This window comes from Phasianus colchicus, chromosome 7 (genome assembly GCF_987193195.1).
Source record: "Phasianus colchicus chromosome 7, bPhaCol1.hap1.1, whole genome shotgun sequence".
Lineage (NCBI taxonomy): Eukaryota > Metazoa > Chordata > Aves > Galliformes > Phasianidae > Phasianus > Phasianus colchicus.
The window spans coordinates 10,002,130-10,028,909 of record NC_143442.1 but is presented as its reverse complement, the minus strand read 5'-3'; the positions used below and the strand labels follow the sequence as shown (position 1 = coordinate 10,028,909).

Sequence of the window (26,780 nt, the reverse complement as noted above, 5' to 3'; positions counted from 1 at the left end):
CCCAGCGGCGGCGGAGCCCCGGCGACACGGCACGGCGGGCGGCAGCCGCGCCGCTCATGCACACGGCCGCCGCCGCTCCGCCGCTGTGCGCCTGCGGGCGGCGGGAGCGCCTCTTCCAGGGACACCGGAGAACGGGAGAAGCGAGCGGAGGGGGGGAAAAAAAAAAAAAGCAAAAAGGCGGCGCCTCTCGGACGAGCGGAGCGGAGCGCGGGGCTGCGGGCAGCGGCGCTCCGCGCGCCTCTGGCAGGGACGACAGCGGCCCGCCCCGGCTCGCGCCTCTTTGTACTCCCCATTCAACCGGGCGCCGGCCGCGCCGGCCCCCGCCCCCGCCCCTCGCCGGCCCCCATTGGCGCGCCCCCCGCCGCTGCCAGCCGCCATTGGACGCCGCCGACGGCCCGCCGGCCAATCAGTGCGGCCGGAGGGCGGGCGGGGGCCGTGCCGCCGCAGCGCGGCCGTTAACCGCTTCGGCGCGGTCCTCGGTCCCGCCCTTGAGGCGCTGCCTGAGGGGCGGCCCGGGCGTGGCGGTACCCGGACCTGGAGGTGAAAGCGTGAGAAACGGAGGCGGCACCGCGCTGAGAAGCAGAAGAAGGTAAAGCCTGAAGAACTGTCCTAGCCTCGGGCCGGCTGTGACCGCGTCGATAAAGGAGAGCTCGGAGAAAGGTAATGACGATGATAAATGGCAGATAATGAACGCCACAGATAGCCATCCAGAGAGTTCATGAAAGTTTGGGCACTAAGGAAATGAGATGAGTGCGTGTGCAATTTTGACACAATTGCATGTTCTTCAGAGTCACACGTGAAAGCAAAATAACATACCTTGGATGGAAAAAACATCCTTCAAAAATGCCAAACAATCCTTAAAAGAAGGTTCAGACAGTTAATACCCTCCCTGTTAACAAATAGATGACACACACAGAACTGTTACCCTTTCCTCTGGTGACTTGGCCTTTCTGATGACTGCAGACAGGTATCTGCATCTGTACAGCTCAGTTCTGTCCCAGCTATGACCTCAGTTCATACAGGTGGCCTTTGTGTTCTAATCTGTGAAATGAGAACATTTACTTGTCCTGTTCACACTGCAATACTCAAACGAAGCAACTTCCACCTTCCCTGCTAGTAGAGTCTTCTCAAATGCTGTTCACCCAATCATGAAAGCGTTATTCTTCCGTTTGTTTTTGATGGGTAGGGTGGGTGGGGGAAGGATAGGAGGGAAATTCTGTTGTGTTCCCTCAATCACAATTTAATCAAATTCTGGATCAAAATAGAAACCCCTTCTTCCTTCAGCAAGTGCTTCTCCATATGAGCTATACAGAAGATATAGAAAATGCTGGCACACTGTTTCTAGAATATGAGCTCCACAAGATCTGTCAGAGGATATGTGAGAGAACCTACAAGTACAGCCACAGAGCTAAGTGAAGCACAGAAGTTCTTCAACGCACGAACAATTTACGCAATTCTGATTTCACACATAGCCTCACATCTGTATACAAACACTTTATTTTATTACTGTTACAACAGATGCAGTAGACAAACATCAGCATTCTTCATTTGCTTGATTTACACACAACAGGAATAACATCTACATAGTAGCCTCAGAACACACGTCAGTCACATATTTCACTTTCTGCAGCCTTCATGATTCATGCAAGTATTAAAACCAAAATTCTAAAATAGCAATGCTCCCTAAATTAGTAAAGCCATTATAAGACATGTTCTTGGTCCTCTCACCGACTATCTCTGCGCACTCCGAAATAGCCTTCTGAAACCTAATGAGAGAACATGACCCAGAGACATGAAATACTGAAATTGAACAAGCTGATATTACATAGTCTCTGCTTTCCCTCTACCCCATAATCTGATGATTCACAAGGAATAGAGCCAAAAGTGAGCAGAAAATTATGAAAATATAAAAACACAGTCATTAAAAAAAATTAAAAAGCAAGACCAAAACAGCCTGATTCATCACTGACTCAGGTTTCCTAGGGTCACATAAAAGCCGTCAGATCAAGGTGCTTATTGAATTGGATTTATCAGCTTTTTCTTTAGTAGCATCCACAGCATTTAACCCCAAATGCAGATCTAAAAATATTTGCACTTCTATGCTGTTTAGGTTAAGTTAGATCTGGAACACACATACATAACACGTGATCGTGAAATTCACCTTCATGCATAGAATTCATGTGATCATTTGCAGGGATTTTCTGTAAGCCCAACACAAAGGAAAAAGTAGTTGAGAATTCCATTTCTTCAAAAAGATTGCAAGAACAATTATTAAATACAGCCTTGTTTTACTCTTGCAAGCTCCCCTGCAGATAACATCAAAACAAAGTTACTATGGCTGAAACAGTTGTCCTGTATGTTGCCTGTATACAGCTCAGAGTTCAACAGTTACATTGTTGGCACCAGCTATACAATTTTTGGCTGGTTTATCAAGTACATTTGCACAGGCTATAGTGACGCTTGGTATTAAGTTTCACTTATAAAACTTATCTGCAGCACAAACACAAACGGACACCAATATTCAAGGTCACCCATACTTAAAAGGCAGTAAGCAAAACACCAGCCACACATCAGCTTCCACTTCCAGAAAGGCTAACTTCAGTACACCTGACAAGCAGGGGCCAGTTGCATTTTTGCCGATCAGACTTACCACTTATTTCAAGTCTCCTCAGCTTCATATACTGAACAAAGTGGACTGATGTTGTCATAGCTACGTGAGAAACCAATTCCTTTTATTAAGTGAGGGTAGGAAAAAAGAAGGGGGATAGAAGAGCATTATTCTGTGCTCAAGGTGACCAACAAAACCTAGTTTCAAATGTTTTCACCTGAATGCTGTGCTCCCCTCCTCATTTACTCAGACATGGAATGAGCACATGCAATGGCTGGTCAAAAAAAAAAGAAAAAAAAAAAAAAAAAGCACATACAAGCTGCAGGAATTTCTCTGAGGCTTCTACTATTCTTTCAAATGTGGCTGGTAATATTCCCATAAACGCACAAGAAAAAAGAATGATTGCCTACTGTTTTCATCATGAAGCCAGGCTTTGAATAATAATATACAAAGAAACTATTATATTCACAAGTTGTTATAAGTTTCCCAATTGTGCAATGGGCAGATAACACTACATTGTACAGTGCTTTTATTATTCAAATACATGTAATAGGATGCCAGTGGTCATTTATTATGCAAACAAGTACTGGTTTGAAAGTTAGAACTGAGAATAACTAAATCATATGATTTACATCCGTGGTATATATCAATTTTTACATCTTTCTACCAGCAATTTAGTTCTGCAAAATCTGGCAAGCTGTGACCTGCAGTCACATGTCACCAGGAACCCAGAACACTCCTGGCCCTTGAATGTTCATGTCTGCCTCACGTTTGTTTGCACCTGTTAGGAGCAGAACAGTTTTCCATGTCTTTTGATTTGACAACGCTTTTTGAAGAATAAAGGAGCTCCATTCAGATTGCAGTTTTTTCTGGTAGAGCTTGGACAATATTACAAGTGTTAATTTCCAGTACTTACTTAGTAAATGAACCAGTGGTGTCTTATTTTCAATTTCCCAGCCATTTTCTTGTGATGCAAAAAAAAAGCTTTTTTAAATAATTATTTATTTTTGCTGTTTATTTGCTAACTTCAGAACAGTTAAAGCTCAACTTATTTTGCAACTACTCTTACTGTCTAGCAAGGGCAATCCAGCAAGCACATATAGAATCATTGTAGAATGGTCTGGGTTGAAAAGGACCACAATGATCGAGTTCCAACCCCCCTGCTATATGCAGGGTCTCCAACCACCAGACCAGGCTGCCCAGAGCCACATCCAGCCTGGCCTCGAATGCCTCTGGGGATGGGGCATCCACAACCTCCTAAAGCAAAGCAGCAGCATACTGTAATTGTAAAATCATTACAGCAGCATGAGAATGAAGGATGTTTTCCTCTCGAATGAACTTGATGCTTCCCGTATGCATTGACAGTGTTCTGTCCCATATACTGTTTTGCATTCTTTGTTCTACTGAAACAGCACCTTCCCATGCTATGAAGAGCAATGAGAAAGTAAATAACTTTTACAAATGCATCCTCTGGAGAGGATGAAATTGGTTTCAACTACTTCTTTTATTCAGCTAAGGAAATGTGTGAACATTTATCCCATTCAGCTTCACTGCTTCTGAAAAGCAATGTACTAAGGTTTGAAACATTAGAGGAATAAAACCTAGAACAATTTAAATTGCACTGAAAAGCTGAGTAAGGAAACACAATTAATAGCCAGCCTAGAAGCTTTCCTGAAAATACTTTATACACAAGAACAGTGCACTAAAACAGCACACCTAAGCCATGTGTGCCATCCCCACCACCACAAACAAGCAATAAACACTCGGTGTGGAATGAAAGGGACTTCGTGTCAGCAGCACACTAGAAAAAAACATATCAGCACTTCCATTTAAAGCTATCATTCTACTTTTTTTTTTTTTCTTTTGTAAATTAAAAAGACAACTGGATACCAAAGGAAAAAAAAGAAAGACAAGTTTGAGGTTTTGCCAGTTCCAAAGTGTTTTTCAGAAACTCAGTAGCTCAGTATATTCCAGTACCTGTCCTCTTCTTCCAGCTCATCTTTGTATTAGAATATCATCTAGTAGAGAAGCCCAGCACTCAGTATCTTTGTTTTTATTCAGTAATTGAAGAGCTTGTATTTTACCTGAAGGGACTTTAAACTAAAAAGCCAACTTTTTTCATAAAGTAACCTTTTATTTAGCTGAATGGAAAGCCCTCCACTTCCTATATCATCCTCCAATGGATATTTTTTTTCGTAGGCACACAATTCAGATTACACAGCCAGCACAATTCCACAAGTTCAGGTGATCAAACTAGAAAAATGTCAGCATTAACAGTTTAACACATGGCCAGAGTAAGTGATGTGTATTTTAATAGTGTCTAAATAGCAGCTCGATGATTTGCAATAGTCTGTGCAGACCATCAAAAGCGGCAAGTCAAAAGACAGGAGAAAACGCAGCTCAGGGTTCACAATTCTGCAAAATAAGCCTCTGCAAAGGATTCTGATAATGAATTTCACATTACAAACATCCTTATGTAGTACCAGGTAACATCAAATTTTTATGTACAAACTAGACTGAATTCACAGTTTATCATGACACCTTAGAGTTTGTGCCTTGGCAAGTGTAACTAGACATGGATGTTAAATGTTGTTAATTTTCTTTTTATAGTGAATTGAAATAATATGCATCTACATAAGAATAGAAAATTTAGGGATAGTACTGTCTGTAACATCTTTTTTCCTAACATTAGCACATTATCAATATATCAAAGAGAAAAGCACATGTCTGGCAATGCCAAGTTAATTTGTGAAAACATGAAAAAGGCTTTAGAATCTTTTATACCTGTAAAAGAAGGCATTATTTTGGAAAAGAGTGACCAATAAGATTAGGAACATTTTAAATTTTCTATTCAAATTTTTAATTCCAACTGCTTCAGGGGAGCCTTCAGGAACCACCACAGAAGCTTTATTAATTCTCTCTCACCACACTTGTCAGAAGACATCTAGAAGTGTGAAAGTGTGTTAGTTTAGGAAGCAGAGCTTAAAAACAGTTACATATTGAATGGAATGTCCAAAAAATCAAGTGCCTTGAGTCTGTCAATCAACCCCAACTCTCCAGAAATGCTCACTCCATTCCAAAGAAATCACACACATTCACTCCTTTGCATTTTACACCAAACCCATGCAAGGATCTGCACTGGTGTGTCTTAAGTCAGCAACTGCCTATGATTTATTTAAGATAAGCCTTAAATACTAGCAAGAGCTTAACTTACTTACAAGCACAGAACTTTACGTTTTCAGACTTCTTAATGTTGCCCTAGGTAGCTAAAATTGTTTTTACACACGCTGCTTTTAGGCTGCAAAGAAAAAACATGTAACTAGTCATAGTTATTTTAAGACAGAAATGGAGCACCACTCTTCACAGCATAACATTTCAAAGTAGTTTTTAATTGCACAGTCCCAGCTATCATGCATAGGGTATGTCTGATGCTGTTATGACAACATTTCATCCTTTCTGCAGTAAAACAAAAAAATCATTGTAGTTGTGTAATCTTATGACAAGCATATGCCTAGAATAATAGCATGCACTCTGCAACTGGTGCTCAGTTCCTATTAGAGGATTATAACTTGTTATTTATGAGCATTAGTGGCATCTAGACACAGCATTTAAATCTCTCTCAGGAAGTGTTAAAAATGCTAAGAACGTTGCTGTGGTAGCAGACATACTATATTTAGTAAATGAACTCTGAAATATTCAGTTGCATTATTTAAGCATTCAACTATCTTAATAATACTCAAAAGATTTTGTTTTTGTAGAAAAGCATCACCATCTAGAATGCAGGTAACAGAAGAACAAAGAGCTGCCATTCTAGTGAGGATCCTTCAGGAAGCTGTAAGTTGGAACATTCATACAGTCAGTGAACATGTTGTTATGAATACTTCTTTTGGAAGTGAGCCCTTGTAACAGCATTAAGCATCTACTATGACTTTCATTTGAGCTCCAGAAGTGAGGTATGCCCCAGAAACTTGGGAATTGCAATGTACAGCCTTACATCAGATGAGTAAAAACACAGCCCTAATTCACATTTACTAAGGAGCTGCTTATATTCCTTAAACAGTACCAATACAGCATATTTTGTTTGGAATTCTTTTATTTGGATTATAGCAATTAGTATCACTGGTCAGTAGTAGGCCAAATCCAGGCAGAGAGCACAGAATCAGTTTCACAAGGCAAAAACACAGACTAGTATTTTAGCATACAAACCATTTCACCGCATTGTCAAGTAGAAATATCTTCCAAACATGCATAAAATTTTATGCTTAATCTTTCAGAGCTCCACGTAATACCAGATTCCTAAATATACAAAAAAAACATTTAACTTATAATAATCTTAGTGAATCAGACTTATAAAATTACAACTTTATTCTTCACAACATAGAAAAAAATACAAAAATGACTGTATATAGTTTTCCCCAAAATTTCACCGACAAATATACATCAAAGCACATGATTTGATGTATACTCATGAAAATTTTAAGATGAAAGATAGGTTTTTAAATGACACTGCAGATTGGTCTACACAAATACCAACCTTGCTATTGGTAAATAAAAAACTTGGATAGAAACATTGCATTGTGAAAAATTACTATTTACCTGCACTGTATCATCTGCATCGTACTGTAATTTACACTGTGAACATTTCTACAATTCCAGTTGTAAGCTCGACATTGGTAAGAACCTTGGTCTTTTAGGGGGTAACGACTAACTTGGTCAAAGCTGGCATGGTAGAACACAAAGTACCATCAACTGAACCAGTGCACATAACACAAAGACAACCAAAGCAGAAAACATCTGCTGCAGCAGTTTGGTGATGCTGATAGTAAACATGCAAGCCAAGTAAATAGTCTGTGGGGGAGGAAAAAAAATCAAACTTGTAGATTTGTGACAAAGAGTACTAATCAAAGTTTTTATTATAAAATTCACATATTGCATTACAGCTTCAGTAACTGAAGAGGGGAAATTTGCTTACTAAGATGGCAAAAAAATACATGTGACCAAAGTCAGTGCTAGGGAAAACCCTAACAATATTAGGGAATTGCACTACAGTTTGTACTCAGGACCACCTTCCAGTGATTTCCATGGAAGCCTGACATGAGCAAGCACTAAATGTTTCATAGTTCAGCTTCTTCTTGTAGAAGGAAAATGAATTTTCTCAAAAAGCTAAAGGCAAATTAATAATTTCAATTAAATATTTCATAATAAAGCTTACTCAGCTGGTTGTACAAGCCTCTTCCATATCAGGAGATCTCTCTGCTTCTCCGTATTGCTCATGCTATCTGATACAGATCTGTACTACATCTTTCTCATCAATAGATCTATGAGTTTGTTTCATATAGCAGTATTACACAACCATTTTTTCCCTGGAAATTGGAACTGCAAACTTGAATCCAGGTCTCAGTTTGACTCTGTGCCTAAATACAAGAAAAAAATGAAGGAGCTGAGTATCCACAACATCCAATAACCAGAATCTATCATGAAATCACATTTTTCAGATGACATTCTTCAGAAATGCTGTCACAAACATCTTTGATAGCATGAACAAGCAAAAGGAGATGTTTTGTTCAGATGTGGAAGTTCTAAACAATGAGTTCAGTATAATGCAACATTTCTCAGACAACCAGAGCAAATAAATACACAGACTAATAGAGAAATGAACTTGAATTGTTTCATCTTTGAATGCAGAACCCCTCTGAAGTTAAACGTTGCCACAGTATTTTTGCTTTCAGCCTACAACTGTCTACAAAAGGTTCAAAATAGAAGCAAAGTTCATTACTGTCTCTTATCCTCTTCCAGCATCTAATAGATTTGTTTTGAACAGGAAAGTTGTTACATGTTACTGAGTGCTAGGAATGTCCAGTCAGATGTTTTGATGGAACCAAAAGGAATGACTGAAAATTGCAGGATTGTGGGTTTTTTTAAATTTAATACAGCTATGACAAATGTGAAAACAAAAAGTAATTGTAAATATGGCTCTGCATCAGCACTAGAACAAAGAGGCATTGCACTTAGTACTTATTGCCCTACATTTAGGGAGAACTGCAAGGTACATACAGGTAATTGGGACACAGATATGGATTGCGCCCAGGGGAAGGTAGGTGCTGGTGGGCATAAAACAGTCACACCTCATTTATGCAGCAAATCACAATGTTACAAGAGAGAAGTCAGAGATACCCTTGTCTTGTTGTCTAGTAGCTCCAAAGGGGCAAGGACAGTACTATTCAACTTTCAATATGTGATACAGCTGTGACCATTAGTTACGCTTCTTTTGCCTTTGACTAGATGTCTTTTCTTTCCCCTGGTCCCTATGTGGCTTCTATTTACTGCCCCCTCCCAGTAAACATTTTTGCTCATATTTTGGGCCACTGCTCACACAGCAGTAGTGGATTCTGCTTCACCACATGGCTCAGTCCTTTCATTTTCTGCTTTGCCTTCCCAAGGGAAGGTTTAGCCTGAGAAACCTAAGCAAGCACCTTGGAAAATTTGTCTTTCCATGCTCTTCTGCTGTTTCAAAAGAGCAGATAAGGGAAAGCTAGTCCAATCTGTAAAAGCAGCAAGTAACACATGAGATAATCTGCTTTCAAAAATGTACTTGTTATTTAGGGTTTCTACAAGGGTTTTTTCAGAAGCTGAGTGCCTAGAACTGCCTGTTTGGATGTTCTAGAGTGATAAACATTAATCAGTTAAGAAAAAGTCATGTTGAAGAACACATCCTCAGGTGATTCCACAGTAGACCAAATAGTTCTTAACACTAAAAGATGAGTACCACTGAAATAGTGGACAATGATTAGAGATGATCATTTAAAGTCAAAAATGGAGAAGTTGCACCTGTTTTGGGCTGACTCGCCTCCTTATATTCTTTAGATTAATTACTGATATCACAAGAAATATTACAGTTAGTATTTTTTATTTCCTCAATATTTAAAAAAGCATCCAGGGCTGCAGTACTTCAAGGATTTTTAATGTTTCAGATAAGCATTATAGCCTCTGAATTAACATTAACATTTGAGTAATCAGCTTAAACAAAATCTTCAAAGAACGCTCTCTGGTCAGACACCCTACTGTTTCAATTCCTAATGAACCACGTTCCCCTCATTTCCCATAATTGCTTTCCTGTTCTTGTTTCCATCACCTTTTAAATACACAACCTACCCTTCTGAATTCAAACACTGCCTGGATTACATTCTCCACTGGAGTCTCTGACAAAATCCTAAAGCATTCCAGAGCATATTGTTTGCTTCCACAGCAATACATACAGTTTCTGGCATGCAGTCAAGCACTTCAAAAAAAAAGAGAGAGGTATCAGTGACACAATCCCAATTCAGGCATTTGATGCTTACAATTTTATCATTCATACTGTAACCTTCAGGCATTTAATAACAAAAATGAAAACCATTTAGCACAATGTTTAATGAAAAGTAAAAGGCTACCTGCCAAGCCAGATAAGGTTTAGAAGTTTTCTGAAGCACTGCAAGCTGAAAATTATTTGAATGTTTCACATTGTGGAATTTCAGTGAAATCAGATTTATTGGTTATTCTTGCTAATTATTGGTCTTTTACCTCTGACAGTTTTATCTTGGTATATTTATTATAAATATGCTGGGTATTGAAAATCTGCAGCATTTCGATGTTTGAAAAGTTCTGAAAGAATTGAAATTACTCCGACTTCTTGTGTTCTTCAGTGTGGGAAAGCACCTTTCGCCTCTGACGTAGCATGTGAAAATACAGCTGGGGAAAGACTGAAGAGAAAACAGACAAGGAAGAAGTCAGGCTTCTGTGCTGGTGTAAAACACACTCACATACTCCAAGTCAGTGATTCTGTTAAAAGAAAATCTGCTTTTCCACTTTGCTCAAATCATCTACTGGCTGAAAACAAGCAATACTGCCTTTAGACTTCAGTTATTATTTAATTTTGTTACAACTATGCCATTTTTAATTAAAGGCAAAATACGTTATTTCATAATTAACTTTGCACGTACAAGAAGAATGACAAAGTTTCTTGAATTGCATGCATACAATGAAAATAAACTGCTTTGTGAGGAGGCAAAATAAACCACCATGAGAAATGGAAGTCATCCAAAAGAATGAAATTCACAAATTTGTTTCATATCTTATGATTCCAGTGTCTCTTTTTCAGGATCTAAAAAAACTTTATACAAACTGGCACCTCTTGCATCTCTATCCTCCTGCAAAGCTTTTCTCCTCCTATTTCTAACATTGCATTAAGAAGAAGAAGAAGAAGAACAACTAGGGGATGCAAAACAGCAAAAACTTCCATCTTTGTGAACAATGTGAAAATAAAACAAGGTCAATATCAATATAGATGACATCAGTTACACTTGCCTAATGTTTGCCATGAGTGTGAGGCAACCAAAGACTACTTAATTCATAGTTTTTTTGTTTTTTTTTTTTAAGGTTAGCGTTTTCTCCCTTGGGTTTCTTTCCCAATATTAAATATCTTGACTATCTCCTCCAATCCTACCCTTCATTTCATTTAACTCCCCCAGTGTTAAGTAGTGAATACGTCTGTCCAGAAATGTAGAAGTATACAGAGCCATGTGATTTCTCTTTGAAGTTTAAATAATTGGTATCTTTATACACAAAGAATTTAATGATATCTTTTCTTGCAAGATGTCTATTTGACAGGCAAGAACTAATTTTGATATTTAAAGCCAGATAAATGGTAAGATGCAACTAACAAGAATATTAATCTTAATTTTTAACAGTGGATTTAAAACTTGCTTTTTTCATGATGTTAACTTTCCCAAAATTTTTAAGGCCTTCAGTGAGTTCAGAAGACAAGCTTCCTGCAGTTTGCTTTTATGAATAACTGCAATGATTGTGGCTTTTCTTACATCTCTGGAACAACAGAGGAATGTCTGCCTGTGAAAAGGTACCTAGGACTTCTCAAGTCCACGCAGTCAGTTCTTAGACTTAAGTAAGAAGCCAATTCACAATAATTTAAAAAAAAAAAAAAGAAAGACTGAATTCAAGTTACACAACCAGCAAAGGATAACAAATTACAAAATAGCCGAAAGACTGCAATTTTAATGGAGAAACAGGGCTAAAATTATTTGAGTTTGCTGTGCTTCCCTCTCATGTGGTCTGCCAGTTGTGATCAAGCAATTTCATAAGAAGTAATTAATATTTGTGTTTATCGGGGAAGAACAAAAGTTATTGTTCTGGCTCCTTGGAGTTAGTAATATCAGTGTTTTTGGAGGATGGAGACAAACAGCTGCACACGTATAAAAAATTCTTAGGAACAGCAGGAAAAAGTTACTAATTTTGATATCCAAAATAGTTCACAGAAAGAATAAGTGCTTATAGACAGCCACACTACTGAAATTTAAATCTTAGAATACGATTTGTCACTCAGCATAAGCAACAAGGTCCATATAAACACAGCTACAGAGATAGCTAGCAGCAGTGCACTGCATTATTTTGCACATTAAACTGCTATTTGCACATTTAAGTTGGCTGAAGACCTACATGCTCTTAATCACTAAGCAGCAAAGCCAAACCTTCATCTGTAAAAACATTCGAAGACAGTATCAACTCAAGTTAATTCAACAGAAATGCCTCCCCAGCCATTACTGCAAAAGCAACATTCTTATTTCTGAATCACATTTTAAGAAATTGCTTTAAACCTTGTTCTCCTGGAAGCCTGTAAATGGGAACAAAATGAAGATGTCAATGTTTGCTAAGTCCTATAGTTATTTTATGTATCAAATGTAAGAGAAAAAACACATTTTGCTATATTACAAGCATTGCTAGAAAGCAAATCCTGCAGTTTTAATTCTGACTTCTTTCTTTAAATGTCCAAAATGAATTTTGCAAGATTATTTGTATACATGCTAATCCCACACTTGTTAGCTTTTCCTGATACTGCTTTTAATATTAAAGAACTGAAAACTTGTACTTACGTGGAATGTAAGAGATCATAACCAGGATCAGGAATGTGTAATAGTCAAAAGAAAAGTTGTACTTGTTAGGTAAACTAATGGAATACAAGCCAGACTGCCTGACGAAGGGTAATGCAGCATATATTGTGAGTAATTCACCAGAGACTCCCATTGGATACAATATTATAAACAAAGTGTACCTAGAACAAAACATTTAAAAACAGGATTAAAAGTTGTGACAAAGAACTTAAGTACCACTATGGATATTCAACTTCTAAATCCTTAACTTCGATTTGATTTGAGCATGGCAGTGTATGAACATCAATGCAAGACAAAATACTGACATCAGCAACCACTTTTGAATTATTTAAGGACAATCTTTGAGAATCTGAACAGTATCTTTAAAACAATTCCCCCACTTCCATACTTCATTACTTTGACCTCCAAACTCTTTAGTTGTGAACATATTATTAAAATAGGACCAGTCAGTATTAATTAATGAGCTCAACTGTTTCAAGTACAACCCTCAGATTCAATGGTTACTGGTAAATAATAGTTTACTTACCATAATCACTTTGTAAATGGTATTGAGTTCTGATAAAGTACTTTCAGCTAACATTTAATACATTCTTAATCCAGAAATCCGTTGAAAGGAAGCTAGGAAGTCACTTTCACTAACAGAACAATTACTCTGAGAATGTAACTTGCTCTGCTGCAACTATGTTACAAGAGAAATATCCACATCAAAACAGTGCTTCAAAGCTTTGCTTTTTTTTTTTTTTTTAATTGCCACCTACCTGGCCCATTTAATAAGATAAGGGAGATGGTTTAACAAGCTAAAGGTGTAAAAGGAGTAACGGATTATCTCTGTGATTGTCCAGGCCACTACAAACAACAGGACACTGTCTTCAGTTTGTACCTGCAAGGAAGAAGCAAAAGCTTAAATACAGAACACAAGTGTTACTAATTATTCACCAGACTTAAATACCCCAAAGAAAGTAATTTCCATGGGCTGCTTTACTGCATCAGTTTAGAAAACAGACTCTGGGAAAAAGCTTAAAAGCAACATTAGTAACGACAGCAAAAAAAATCCCTTGCCATGCTCCATATTTTTCTAGTTGGCTTAAGAACAGCTTTGCTGATCAGATACTGAAAACAGCTTGTAACTTTTCCACTCCTATACAATACCAAGTTCTGCTTCAGTCCTGTGATTGCTTTCTAGCACAGGAAGAGCACAGGATGCTAGCACTCAGGATCTGGTTTAGATTTTACACTCCTATCCTACCCAGCACTATTTCTTGAGTAAAAGGAAAACTGTTTTCCTCACACCTTTCAAGTGAGAAGCTGGCTCTAAATTCCGAGAAGCAGCAAGGTAGCAATCAGCAGGACAAAGGCTCAGAGCAGAGAACCAGCAGTTCAGGTTGCCTCGCTTCAGATAAACTTGACAACTACCTGCTGCATCCTTCCCTGCTCCTTCTCCCAGCTTACTGTGTGCAACATTGTTCCTTTAAATGTTACTGTTACACTCAAGGCACCACTTTGTTTCACAGCTTTACCCCCCTTAGAGCTCGAACTGCAAATGCATGTTACATAAACAGTTCCTACTCCCCTTGTTTTTTGAAGATTAACCTTCAAAAGCATGTATTTTAAAATGAACCATTAGATTTGGGAGCATAATTATGAGTTTCAGATGGATAGCAGATATGAGGAATTATATAGGGTCACATACCTACCCAATAAACTCCAGAGAGTGAACACAATTTTTTATGCAGCACCCTCCCCACCCAACAGAAGCACGATGTGAATTCTCAGCTGTCTGAGAACCTTCAGCCCAAGTTCTGTAGACCGTGGGAACAAAAAAGAGCTCAACTACAAGGAGCTGCATTTACTTTTTTCCTCCAACTCTCGAAAAAAGGGAAAAGGAAGTCAGTAGGTGTGGGCGGTACACCCTATTCATCTTGGGCAGAGTACATGTACAAACAAAGGAACAAGAAAATATATGGGCGAGCAGAAACCTTTTAATAGGAAGGGACTGATCATATACTTGTGTGCAAAAAAGTTCACAAGGATTACTCATTAAAAAAATCCCTTTGTTACAGAGACCACAGAATCCAAGAAGAATTGTATAAAAATGTTGGAAATCCTGTGAAGTACAATTACTGTTATTCTATATTCTGCTGTGTAGAACAATTAAAGTCATTCTCATTGCATTTTGCATCAAGCATACCTCATCCTTTTTCACTTGAAACTGATAATTTCCTTATATATTAGCCTACCATACAGGACCATAAAAGAACAGTATCCAAAACCTATTTGAAGAATTTCAGAGAAGAAACCAAATTTATTTTTCACACTACTTGAGTAACTAGAAAAGGATCCTAACTCTGCTTGTGGTCTGCTTTATAAAGACAACTTAGTTCTCAACCTGGAAGTCAGCATCACCTCACAGATGATGCTGTTCTCAAGGAGCAACATGCTTCACAAGCACTCTGGAGCTGCATCTTCTGGTCAGATCAGGACGAGCAGCTCAGCGAGTAAGCTAAGCTTATGCATCGCAGACTTCAACTTGTGCTTTGAAACTCCACCTCTTTTCCTAACTATGGAAGTCAGTAAAACCAACAAAGGAAAATTTGTAGCTTGAAGAAGCACACAAAGAACCAAGCAAGAAACTGTTAGGCCAACAGTGACTGATGCACATAGGAGAGAGAACTGAAATTGTAGCTGCCAGATGACTGCAGGTTTTTTAACACTCGAGTCTAGTCTTTTCCATCAACCTTGGTATTGGAAGCATGCTTGGAAATCACTGAAGCAGCTCACACCATCAAAAACAAACGGGTCACTTAACAGGGAATTACAGACTGTGTCTTACAGTTTGTGTCCATACTTAAAGAAGGAAGAACGCTGGAAATTGGTAGTTGTTCTGTGTAAGAGTGGCCTATGAACTATGAACTTTTCAAACAAAGAGGAGCAAACTGTGCACTTTATCATCACATTTTAACCACATTCCATAGCTCATAATTAAAAAGTATATTTCTTACACATTAATGGATCTGTCAAAAAACTGTCACTATTACAGCTTCTCTTTGAGGACTGACAATTTCTCAGTACTTTAGATAAAGATGTTTGAGATGCACATTATCAAACTCCTGGGAACTAATTTACAAAACAGTCCCTCAAGAGCCTTGTTCATTTAGGCACTGCTAATGCTGCATTTGCATCATTCCTCTTGCAACCTCTATGGAAAGAGGATAATACAACCAATAAACAGCAGACCCTTTTTAAACCACAAATCCCAGTGCTGCCCTCAGAACCCAATTTTTCTTCCTCTACCTTTTCATTCTAGTTTTTGAAGGTGGTGTTAGAAAAAGTCAAAGCACGTTTTACACTTTATATACAACTTATTTGTCCAGCTGCCTTAGTTAGGGTGAATTATACCACAGGCATAATTTTTGGCACGTGTTTCCATTTATCATCCAGGGGGTCTTGAACATATTTTAGCTTGCCATCATGACTGCAAGTAACAAACAGTCATGAAATACAAGAGAATTTATAGCCTTTTAAGGTGCAAAATTGATATTCAGAAGTGGGAATCAATAAAATACAGCCTAAGATGCTTCTACTGTACTTCTTATGCACAAAAGTTACACACAAGATTTGAAAGGCATAAGATATCATAAGTGTAGAAATACGGAAAAACCTGGAGAATTAAGAGTAACAGTCTGACAAATAGTGTAGTGATAATTTCAGCTACATACATCATAAAATAGAAAGATAAAAACAGCAGCACTGTGCAACAGAGATGCTGAAACACACCTCTCTCCAGAGTCCACAGCTTGGGTTTCGTGGTATATCAGTTAAAAAACATTGCAGCCTCACAGGATGTATAAAGGGCCTGACAGACATTTGTGTTGTACAGAATTACTCAAACTTTACACACATGTAAAGCAGTGATAAATTAGGCCTGTCAGCTATGCTCACCAATTTGGTATTCAGAACTTCCCAGTGTGTGCTTCTTATTTAAATCAAAATGCTCTTCAATCTTAAGTGTAAGTATCCTTTACTATTGATGAAAGATGGCAAGTTCGCAGATGCTGGAGTCTTAATTATCTGCTCAATAAGCTGTACATGTCTTCCTCACACTGTGCTTTTTGATTGTGTTCTAGAAAGGTTCCTCTAAATATATACAATGCTACCTTTGTAACACCATCTTTAAATCACAGCTAGCACCTTTTCTAATTAGCTGTCAGAACCAGGTGCAACACTGAACTCCACAAAGGCCCTCTGTGATGGCACCAGATGATCTTACTGTTCACATAAATTCAAGAAGACAACTCTGAACTGAAAGGCAACTTGTTTTCCTCTCCCTATTTTCTTTCAGCCCTTCACTCCTCATTCTCTTCTCTCCTTCGCAGAGGAAACAGTAAAATTCACCAAACCAATTCCTTTCCAATATAATGACAAAATGCTATTTTCTGGAGTGCAGGTGCTATATTACACACCAGGCCCTTCTCCACTACATTAACAGCTAATTACTTTGGGGAGATAAAGGGAAATCTAATCACTACTCCAAGAAGTGCGTGGTGCTTTAACATTTGCCATGCTTTAACATTTATAATAAATACTGAATTTAACAACACATCACTACTAAACTCAACAAAAAGCACAAACGTGTTAGTGGCAAGAAGCATGCTTCAAATCACATCAAGTATGTCAAAGTATATTTGGGCAGAAAGAAGGGATGCAAGACAGACTTTTCTTCTTTTAACCTCATTAGATATGAAACAGTCTGAAAAAGATATTGAACAGCTCTCAATCAAAAAGTTAAAGGAGGAAAACTGAGTTTTATTTTACGAGAACCTCATCATGCAACTGCATAGCTTACAAGTTCCATAAGCTGTGTGAGAATTTAATCCTGGACTTCATCATGGAGCTCACTTGTGCAGGCAGCCCTTTAGAAAGAGTAGAACACTTATGACATTTGAAATACACCTCCTCAGGCGAGACTGCAGGCTCTTTGCTTAGGGTGAAGACAGACTGATGGGGGAAAGAACATCACCTCTTCATTTGACTTAATACTTCTAAAGTCAGAGGTGAAAAGCTCATCACAAGAATCTTTACCATTCTTATGCCTACTTTTTGAGACATTAAAAAAAGGAACACAAGACAGTCTCTCTCAAGATTTTAACCAATCACACAAGCGTGAGGGAAAAAAACCACGTGCAATATTATTGGAATGATCCTTGTTAAAAAGAATGTTGGCCTAAACTTTCTTGTATATCCTCTCGTTTCACTTTTGCTTTTTTCCTAGTGAAAATGTAGGCATAAGTTTAAAAAAGCCCAACCCACAATCACTTTGCAGATTTATCTAACAATTACCTCCACCGAGCTGCAGAGAATGGAACACTGTCTACGAGCACCAAAAATAAAATCTGCCAGAACATAATTATTTATATGATTTTGAGTCTCTTGAGAAAAATAACACTCATTCACTTCAAGCCACACAAAAATAAGGTTCCACATGGACAACCACTATAATATCACAAAGGGAAGTTAATTATTAGGATCCATCTTACATTCCTCTGCATACAAATGGACATTTTCATAACAGGTGCTGGAGTAAGGAAGAGAACTCAGCTTCCCTACTTGGCAAGGAGACAAACTCCTTAGGACATTTTCCATGTCAAGCCACAAAGTATCTTTCACAGGCACATATGACAACACTAGATGTCTGTCTTTCAGCCAGCCATGTTGACTGTGAATCAAGACTACTTTCTCTCCTTAAGCAGACAAAAAGATCAGCTGGCTACACTAACAGCATAGATGCAACACGTGAACTACCGCAAAGTATTTGTACCACGTGAAGTCAGTCAGCACCATCTGTATCAGTTAAAGCATGTTCACATATTAAAATAGCCATCCACTGGGAATAATTTTCAAATGATTGCTTCCAGAAGATTCTACAGACATTAGTGAAAAGTACAGCGATATTTGGTATGGTAAGCAATGTGAAACAACCAGAAACCCAAATCTACACTTGAATGCAAGAAAGACTGACAAAATACAGAGGGAAGATTACCCTGGAAAAGAGATCAGAGAAAACATATAAGAATTGCCATGAACAAACATTTGAGTAGGAGCTTCCATATGCTGTGGAACAGCAAGTAAATCATGTACAGAGACAGTGAGAATATTTTGCTTCCAGCAAGATCAATACCAGGATGCTGTCCCAAATCCTGGGGTCCAGATGGCACACTGGTACCTCTTCAACTTGCAGTAAAGACTACAAAAGTTGGGAGAGATTCAAACTTCGATCTATCTGATTTTCAAGAAAAAAATAAATAATGTCAATCTTATTCCTTTGATCTATGTAAACTCAATTCCACACAATGTGAAACAACAGAAGACATTTGCAGGAAAACAAGTCAGCAATCAACAAATGCTTTTCAGCATGGGTCATTAGTTATTGTAATCTATTTTGTAGCATAACTTACCTCTTTTACACTATGTGTTACTGCCCAGGTCAGGAAAACCCTTGACATCACTTGGAAAGCAGTCAGAACAACAGAGGAGGGAACAATGCCTGGAAGATATTTTGCAATTAGTAAATATCCCTGACCATTGGAATGAGGGCGGGGAAATAAAGCACAGCTAAGTCAAAGTCCACTTACTCAAAGTTTTTGGAAGGAAATCATTTTTTCTTTTTTCAGTTTGAGTATGAAGCCTGTCCTGTGGTATATTCATAAAGCCCAGCACTACACAGCCCCCTGACCAAGACTTTGTATACCAAAATGCAAATAAAAGTTTGCACATTGCTCAATACATAACACAGCTGAATGAGATAGCCTTTGGAACACAATCTCTCAAATACAATCTGATTCATTAAAAGAAACATACAAGATAATTTTTGTTACTATGATTCAAAAGGTAAAACCAAGAGATGTTTTGCAGAGTGCACCCCCCAGAGCAGCAAATAAAAAAAACCCTCATCCATAAAAAAAGACCAACTAGGAACCAACCAAGATTATGTCACAATAAGACAAACAAGGTTGTTTTGTTATGGCCAAGACAATGTCAATCTAAGCCAAAAACACGAGATCAAATTCAATGACTCACTAGCTACAATTTATGTGAACTCTACTCACCTCTAATTATTTACAAATTGTTCTAAAAAGGTACCCAACAGACACTTTTCAACTTGGCATTTTCAAAACATCTGTCACCTAACACTGTGCATGCCAGAGCAGCTCTTGGCAGACAGAGGGCTCCCCAGCCCAGAACCAGGCAGTAAGCCTTGCTCAGACCTCTGCCACGTACTGCACTAAGCCTCCCACCTTCCACAGAAAATCCTCCAACTCCGACAAGTTCTCCCTCTTTCCCAGGAAGTTCCCAGTTGAGAACAGGCTGGATGCATCACAGATTAAAAGTGGAGCTCTCATATCCTTCCTAACAGAGCAGGCTAAAGCAAAGTCAACCAGCTTATCAGAGGGTTACTGGGAAGCAGTTCTGCAGGTACCTGGAACACAGGACCACATCTCCTGCCATCCACTTGTGTAGAGATACATTGTAAGGAGCATGGAAAAAATAACCCAAGGGAATTTTTATACCCTTATGAGTCATCATCTGCAAACAAGTTTCGTTTAAGAAAACAGTAAGGCATTGGTGCTCCAGTGTTTTTGCATTACAGCTTTGGAATTGTAAAAGAACATTTTATTCACAATTTTTTTGGCCTAGGGTTCCGATGTTTAACTTATCCTTCTTGCCACCTGTTAAATAGGATTTCCAAATCCATCAAAAATAATATTTTTAAAGCAAGTATGGACTATTCAGATTAAGAACAACAACAAAAAACAGCAATTGAGATTTGGTAAAATAAAATGGAATTCGAAGGACCATACTGGCAGCACAGGTAACTCTATGACACATTCCTGTTTGTGACAGTTCTGTTAGCCTTAATAGTTCATACCTCCTGAATGATTACAATGGCTGCATATTCAGACCCTGAATGTTAAGTCCTGTGTTGGAATACCCAGCATCAAAAAAGAATGCACACAGCTATTTTCTGCTCGGTTAACCTAACAGGAGTGCTCACAAAAACCTGTATGCTCATTACAGTAAACTGAAACAAACTGACTATAAGACTTCATTTGGAAATAATTGATTTATTTACATTAAAAGCATCGCTTCCAAGACAGAAGAGAGGAAGTGAAGCTCTGGAGAGGATCAAGCATTTACTGGGTAGAGAAAACTTGTCTGAACATTCTTTTTAAAAAAACCAACAACTCCAGTTGGTTTTCCTTCACCTAAATTGTAGCTACCTCTACATCAACATCTACTCTAAGAAGGTTTTGCATTAATTTGAAGAGCATCTGACCATTCACTTCTCGGTATGATCTGTGCACAATCTACAAGTTACCCTTTATAAGGCAGCAATTTCAGAGCAACTGAATTATTGAGGAAGGCAAGAAATACCACATCAAACACAGAATTACGCTGCCCTCTGCTGACAAATTTATGAATGTGATTTTAAGTTTTCCAGCAACCACTAATTACTCAGAAAAGTCTTTTGCAAAAAAAGCCAATATGAGCTTACAGGTCCTGAAGAACGCTCTAGTACAACGAGGGCTTACAAGCAAAAAAGAAAAAAAGCAGCTTTGTAGCTACATCTTTAGGAAACTTTAATGCTACCTTACTCTTCAAACAGTAGCTAGCAAACATTCACACAGGAGCTCAGGCATTTATATTTAAAACCACAATACCAAGTACCTGAACATAAGACTGTCTTTTTGAGCAGACAATTGTTCAGAGAAATCAGAGCTAAGCAAAGGCACAGGCAAGCACTGCTCCCTTCTAAAGCACTGCATCTTTGATCTTGCTGAGCTTTCTATGCTCTCTGTCCTACAATCAAACAACCCAGATGCTAAAGTGAAAATGCTCACTACTGATGACGACTAACCAGACAAGATGCAACCTTTCCTTCAGACATGAGGCTCTTCAGATTGACTGACCCACAATATCACTGCCTACCCCAGGCCACTGACACACAACTACACTCCTGTACCAAGCTAACAAGCTCACAGTGTTAGGTTAACAAGAATTGTCAACTCAAGTCTTTGGTTATTCTCAGTCTCACAGATAGTTCCGTTAAAGCATAAATGAATCTGTGATAAAGAGCAATTTCCCTCTACCCAGTTATACAGCACAAGCAAAGCTCAAGTGCCTGGAATGTTGTTTTTATTGGGTTTTAAGTTATTTGCAGCTAGAAATAATGTTTGAGAAAAGTCAGCTTGGTACAGAAAATTATAGGATGGAGAGAATGGAGAGTCATGACCTCCTATAAAGCATTTGTAAACTGCTTTAAGAGCTGTAACACTGGAAGGAGGTAGATAAAAAATAGTGTCTCAAATAACATCAAGTGAAAACCTGTTATATGTTACTTTCTTTTCTGTGATTTAACTTGTCAAATATTCAGTAAAAAAAAAAAGGAATGTACTTCAAGCAAACATTAAAAAGTTGTGTAGGATTTAAACCTGCAAATTCACAGAGCATAATATAGTGCTGAACCACTGCTAAAATTGCTGTTTTCTACAAAAAGAATAAAAATGAAGGTTTGCAAGCTTACCAAAGGCACAGTGCAGAATCTAGAACAAAAAGAGAAACTGAAATTACTAACATTTCAAATGAAGCAATTCAGAAACAACGCCTAATTCTACCATAAAAGCTTTAGATTCCATATTGGTATTTCAAATATTAAGCCATATTCAGCGCTGCTACCCAAGATAAATAGCAGATAAATAGCAGACTAAAAGCTCCTTCACTGCAATACATTCAGCATTTGTGTGATGTACTTGTAGAGTTACATTTACCTCCAAGTTACCTTACAAATGCTAATAAAAAGCAGGCACCCAGAAAGAACTGTTCAAAGGCTGCTTTGTTTCTGCTAAACAAAAAACCGATGAGTGTTTTGAGCAAGACCACTGCACGTACCTCTAGCAAAGCTCCAGTTTGGAAGAATTTCAGGGGCTTTTCTATGGAGTAGTAAAGGCTGTGGTAGCTACCTTTAGCCAGGTATGCTCGAACTAGCCCAACGGCAATCACAAGCCACCTGAAAGAGAGAAACAAGGTCTAAGATAAGGAGGCATTAAGTAGAGCATAAATACAAAGAAACCCTTGACACTTCTCTCAATACATGGCAAAGCAGCAGATACAGAACTGTGTTGAAATACACCAACTTTTTGCCTACCTTCTGCAACTTTGGAGTGCAACACACAAAACATTCAATAGCTGGATGCTCTGCAAATCTATTAAATTAAATACTATGTTTTTTAAAACATCCTGCAGCATCAACATGATGACAGTTATCTTTAACACCTAGATTTACTTTTTAATGAGCTGTATTTTAGTTATGGAAGGTACTCATGAAATTTTAAACAAGATTGGCACCACATTTTGTTTAGCTTAAGCAGAAAACCATTTACTGTGAGTCAAGTCTCTCTCACTGTACTATGATTTAAAGAACTATGACATAAGCAAGCAAGAATCAGAAAGCAACCTTAATGTTTCAGTTCCAAGTAGACCCTTAGGCTTTATCATAGACCATCCATTCATTTCCACAATGTACTTTATGAGAGAATTATAAATAAGTAACTGCAAGACAACTGGGCCTGCCTATATAACTTCAACTTCATTATGAAGAATGTGACCTGCTAGCCCTGCTCACTGACTCCTCAGCTAATTTAGGAAGTAAATCTGAAAATCTTTACTGGCAGTTCCCTGGCTTTTCACTGCCTGGATCTCCCTCGGGCTGCCCTTACCTACTCGGGATACCAGCCCACCTCATTTCCACCACCTTCCAAAGCCAGAAGTGCTGTTACAAAGGTAATGCTGAGTCCCTGGGTGTCTCTGCTAACACTGGTGCACCTCACTGGAAGTATCTGCAGACAGAAAGCACGCAACAGCCTTTTACCCTTTGAAAGAGAAAATTGCAGCTGTGGTTTTGGAAAGGAATTTCTTCACATTTCCCAGTAATTTACAGCACTTTAGATGCTTATAAGTACCACATTACTTTAGATATTATGAAGTGCATAAAAATGTTCTCCCAAATATTATGCTGAATTACATGAAATGCACTTTAAAGTGCAGATTTTTCAGTAATAAGCAACTCTGACATCCAAGGTTGTGTTTGTAGGAATGTATGTTAGTACAACAGCAACCAGCTATTCCATTTCAGCCTGGACTTCTCAGAAGGCGAGCACCAAAAAAAAGAAGTCAGAGTGGGGAAGAGATGGGGAGTGAGGAACAAGCTCCTTTTTCTCATAGTTAAGAAGTTGTTTCAGCTAACGCTGTCTCGTGCAACCAAAACAATCATTTGCCAAGTAATTCCCACTGATAAAGAACCAGATGAATGTGGTATTTAGACTCACTGCAGAAGCACTACAGAATTAAGGACTCTCCCTTGCAGCACTGAATGCTCCTCCTTCAGAGCAACAGCTCACAGCAGGCTGTCACCGTTGTGTTCCTCTGATTTTCCCTGCCTGTTGAGAAATGTCACTAAATTGAGCAACTTCTCAGGTTGCACAAAATACGGGTTCCTGTTCGTGCCTGCAGACATCTGCTCTCACCTGAGGAACTCGCCTTGCTCACCTCCTCCAACCTCCCCAGCAGAACTGCTGTTAGCACACATCAAAGCAGCAATCTGCACAATAGTAAAAGATGTTCCTGTTTGGGACTGAAACTCTTAGCACCTCTAGCCCACTTCTGTGTTTCTTACATAGTTCTCCACTTCCAATGACAAGGAAAAACAGAAGTGGGTGAACACAATAACACCAACCAAGAAAGAAGCTTAGAGAGAAGTTGAGAAAGGCAAGAAGAGGCCGCAGTGCCTCATGGAAGCAAAGCTAGGAGCTCATTTATCCAGACTTCTCTGACCACCATCTACCTGATACAACAGCTGCATTTCATTCACGTGAACTTTAAGCAAGACTTCTCATACTCTCTGATTACCCCAAATTAAGGAAAATGAATATGGCATACACGCAATTAATGCTTTCAGATGCTCAGACCTGACAAGCAAACATCGTGTTCAGGACCTTAGTTTAATTCCTTAGCTAAGCTTAAAAGTGTGCCAACTTCACCAAAGTAGTGCTTAGTTAATGCAAAAAGAGAACACAGCAAAGCTACAGACAGAGCCTGCAAAGGGGAGAGTGCACTGTGACTCCCAGCAACTGCTCACTGCAGCTGTGGACAGCAAAGCTCCTAACCCAGAGCACTCCTTGCTCAGCACTGACAACATCAACTGGCAAATTCTAAAGCTGCTGCATTAAGATTAATTTCTCTGAGTGAAATCCTTTTGAAATTCATTGTTTGTATCACTGTCAGTTACTTCTACAAGTACAGTCAGCTATGGCACTCAACTACAAATAAGAGACATCGTCACGTTTTAAGCAACTTATCCAACATATGCACATTAACCAACAGCGAGAGCCCACCCCCAGCACTCAGAGATTTCAGCCAGCCGTGGGTTTTAGGAAATAATCTCTATTCTGCAGCTATGCCTCCAGAATGAGATGGGGTGCCAGGCTGGGCACAGGAGCTCTGCTTCATGTGGTGACAGGACAACAGCATTCGACTGAAGGCAAAGCTGTTGTGTGTTTTACAGCACCGCTTCATCCTCTGCGCATCTCAGAGATGTCTGTGCTTTCATTTCATGCTTCTCTTCCAACACAGCGCAGTGTGGGGAGCTGAGCCTGAGTGTTTCAACTGATACGGGGACACTTAGCAACTACTGCCATCACCTGTGCACGGATCTCATAGGAGAACGGAGCTTCTGCAACCAACTCCTGGGAAACAACCTTATTATGTGACAGCAGGGAGCCAATGCAGATTTATGCTGCTTCATTCTGGTTTCCAACACCTGGATTTGTTTTCATTTTTTCTCCTGAGGAAGTGTTAGTTTGCTACAATCGGGGGCTCTCCTGCCACGATGCTGAAAAAACCCTTTCCATTCCTACTGCAAGGTTTTATCTCAGATTTATAAGATTTTTTAATACCAGTAAGTCAAGTATCTGTACACCAACAGACAGGTAAGCGTGTTCAGTTCAGAGAAGTGCCCGGAGAGGTTCAGTTAACACTGCTCTTTATTGTTTGGTAATTCAATATTTCTGGCTGATGGGGAGGAAAAAAAAAGATTGAATCGCATCAGACTAGTAAGCAATTATTCTCTCCCTCAAAGTAAAAAGCCCTGCACACATCACATGGAACCACAAATCTCAGCAGTGCTCAGCAACCACACACCTGCTGGGTGAGCACAGCGCTCTGCCCCGCAGTCAGTCACCTTTGCTCCAAAGGAGCGAGATGGCTTCAGAAGCTGGAGCAGTACGAGCCGGCAGCAGCGAGCTGCGGGGTGCACCAGCCTCATCCCGGCACATCTCACCTACGTTGGTTCTGCACGCGGCTCCCGGAGCAGCCAGGCCCGGCTCCCGGCCCGCAGCCCTCACCCCGCAGTGCCGGCTCGCCCCTTTTAAGGCTCTTCTCTCCTCCCACCCGAACCGCCTCCATCTTTCAAAAGTTGATTTCATTGTCATCCAAGTTACGCCGATACTCTACAGCCTCTCAAAAACGTAGCGATGAAGTCCCGGCTGCCGCCGGCATCGCAGAGCCGAAGGCGCTCCGCCCCGCTCCGCTCCCGCTGCCGCGCTGCACGGTGCCAGCAGCATCGCCCCGCGGCCGCAGCAAGGAGGGCCGGGAGAACGCCGGGCACCGGAGCTTCGCCTTTCTTTGCCGCTACAGACACGTTCCCGCGTTAGGGCGCACCTCTGCCGAGAACGGCCGGGCCCACGGCGCGGGCCGAGGAAGAGGCGGCGGCGGCGTGCGCGGCTCCAGCCGGGAGCAGAGCCGGGCACGGTGCGCCCGTTTCGGAGCGGAGCGGAGCGGCCCGCAGCCGCTCGAACCCGCCGGGGCTGCGGCCGGCCGGCACGCGCAACGGGACGGCGCTCGGCAGAGCGGCGCGGCGTTAAAGCCTCCCCGAGCGCGAGGCGGCGGGACTTCTCTCCGCGCCGGGACGGCCCCCCGCCCGGCTCCTTACCCCGCCGTCATCACCACGTTGTAAACGACGAGGTAGGCCGTGGCCAGGGCTCCCGGGCCCTTCCTCCGCCGCGGCTGCTGCCCGCCGTAGCCGTTGTCCGCCCGGCTGCCGCCGCCCGCCGCCGCCGCCATGTTGCGGCGCTCTCGCGGCCTCCGCCCGCTCTCGGCGCACGGCGGGAGCGAGGGGCGGG

At 40.0% G+C, this 26,780-nt stretch overlaps 1 protein-coding gene and 1 long non-coding RNA gene across 3 annotated transcripts; one reads left to right on the top strand and one right to left on the bottom strand.

Annotated features, from left to right (window-relative positions):
- Window positions 1-445: 445 nt before the first annotated feature.
- On the top strand, window positions 446-11,364 carry LOC116227382 (uncharacterized). The gene is made up of 3 exons (XR_004166554.2): window positions 446-660; window positions 6,367-6,442; window positions 10,291-11,364. It is a non-coding gene; the product is annotated as an uncharacterized LOC116227382 (long non-coding RNA).
- On the bottom strand, window positions 6,684-26,759 carry HACD2 (3-hydroxyacyl-CoA dehydratase 2). 2 transcript variants are annotated; one of them, XR_016468164.1, is made up of 8 exons: window positions 26,591-26,759; window positions 22,495-22,612; window positions 22,130-22,148; window positions 19,002-19,090; window positions 13,308-13,429; window positions 12,532-12,710; window positions 7,821-10,347; window positions 6,684-6,904 (listed from the first exon to the last, which is right to left on the bottom strand). XR_016468164.1 is itself a non-coding variant. In XM_031590649.2 (7 exons), the coding sequence occupies exons 1-7, from the start codon at window positions 26,719-26,721 to the stop codon at window positions 10,265-10,267; spliced, it is 741 nt and encodes a 246-aa protein (XP_031446509.1). In that variant the 5' UTR covers window positions 26,722-26,759; the 3' UTR covers window positions 6,684-10,264. The 2 variants fall into 2 exon arrangements, 1 of the variants encoding a protein (XP_031446509.1); XM_031590649.2 differs by having other exon boundaries at window positions 6,684-10,347.
- Between the last annotated feature and the right edge of the window lie 21 nt (window positions 26,760-26,780).

Bases quoted from the DNA above. Each gene is read 5' to 3' on its own strand.
- HACD2 (XM_031590649.2), bottom strand. From the start codon at position 26,721: ATGGCGGCGGCGGCGGGCGGCGGCAGCCGGGCGGACAACGGCTACGGC. The intron at 22,613-26,590 runs GTAAGGAGCCGG...TCTCTCTTTCAG, and splicing joins AACGTGGTGATGACGGCGGG to GTGGCTTGTGATTGCCGTTG. The intron at 10,348-12,531 runs GTAAGTACAAGT...TTTTCTCTTCAG, and splicing joins TATGATCTCTTACATTCCAC to TCTTTCCCCAGCTGTATTTT.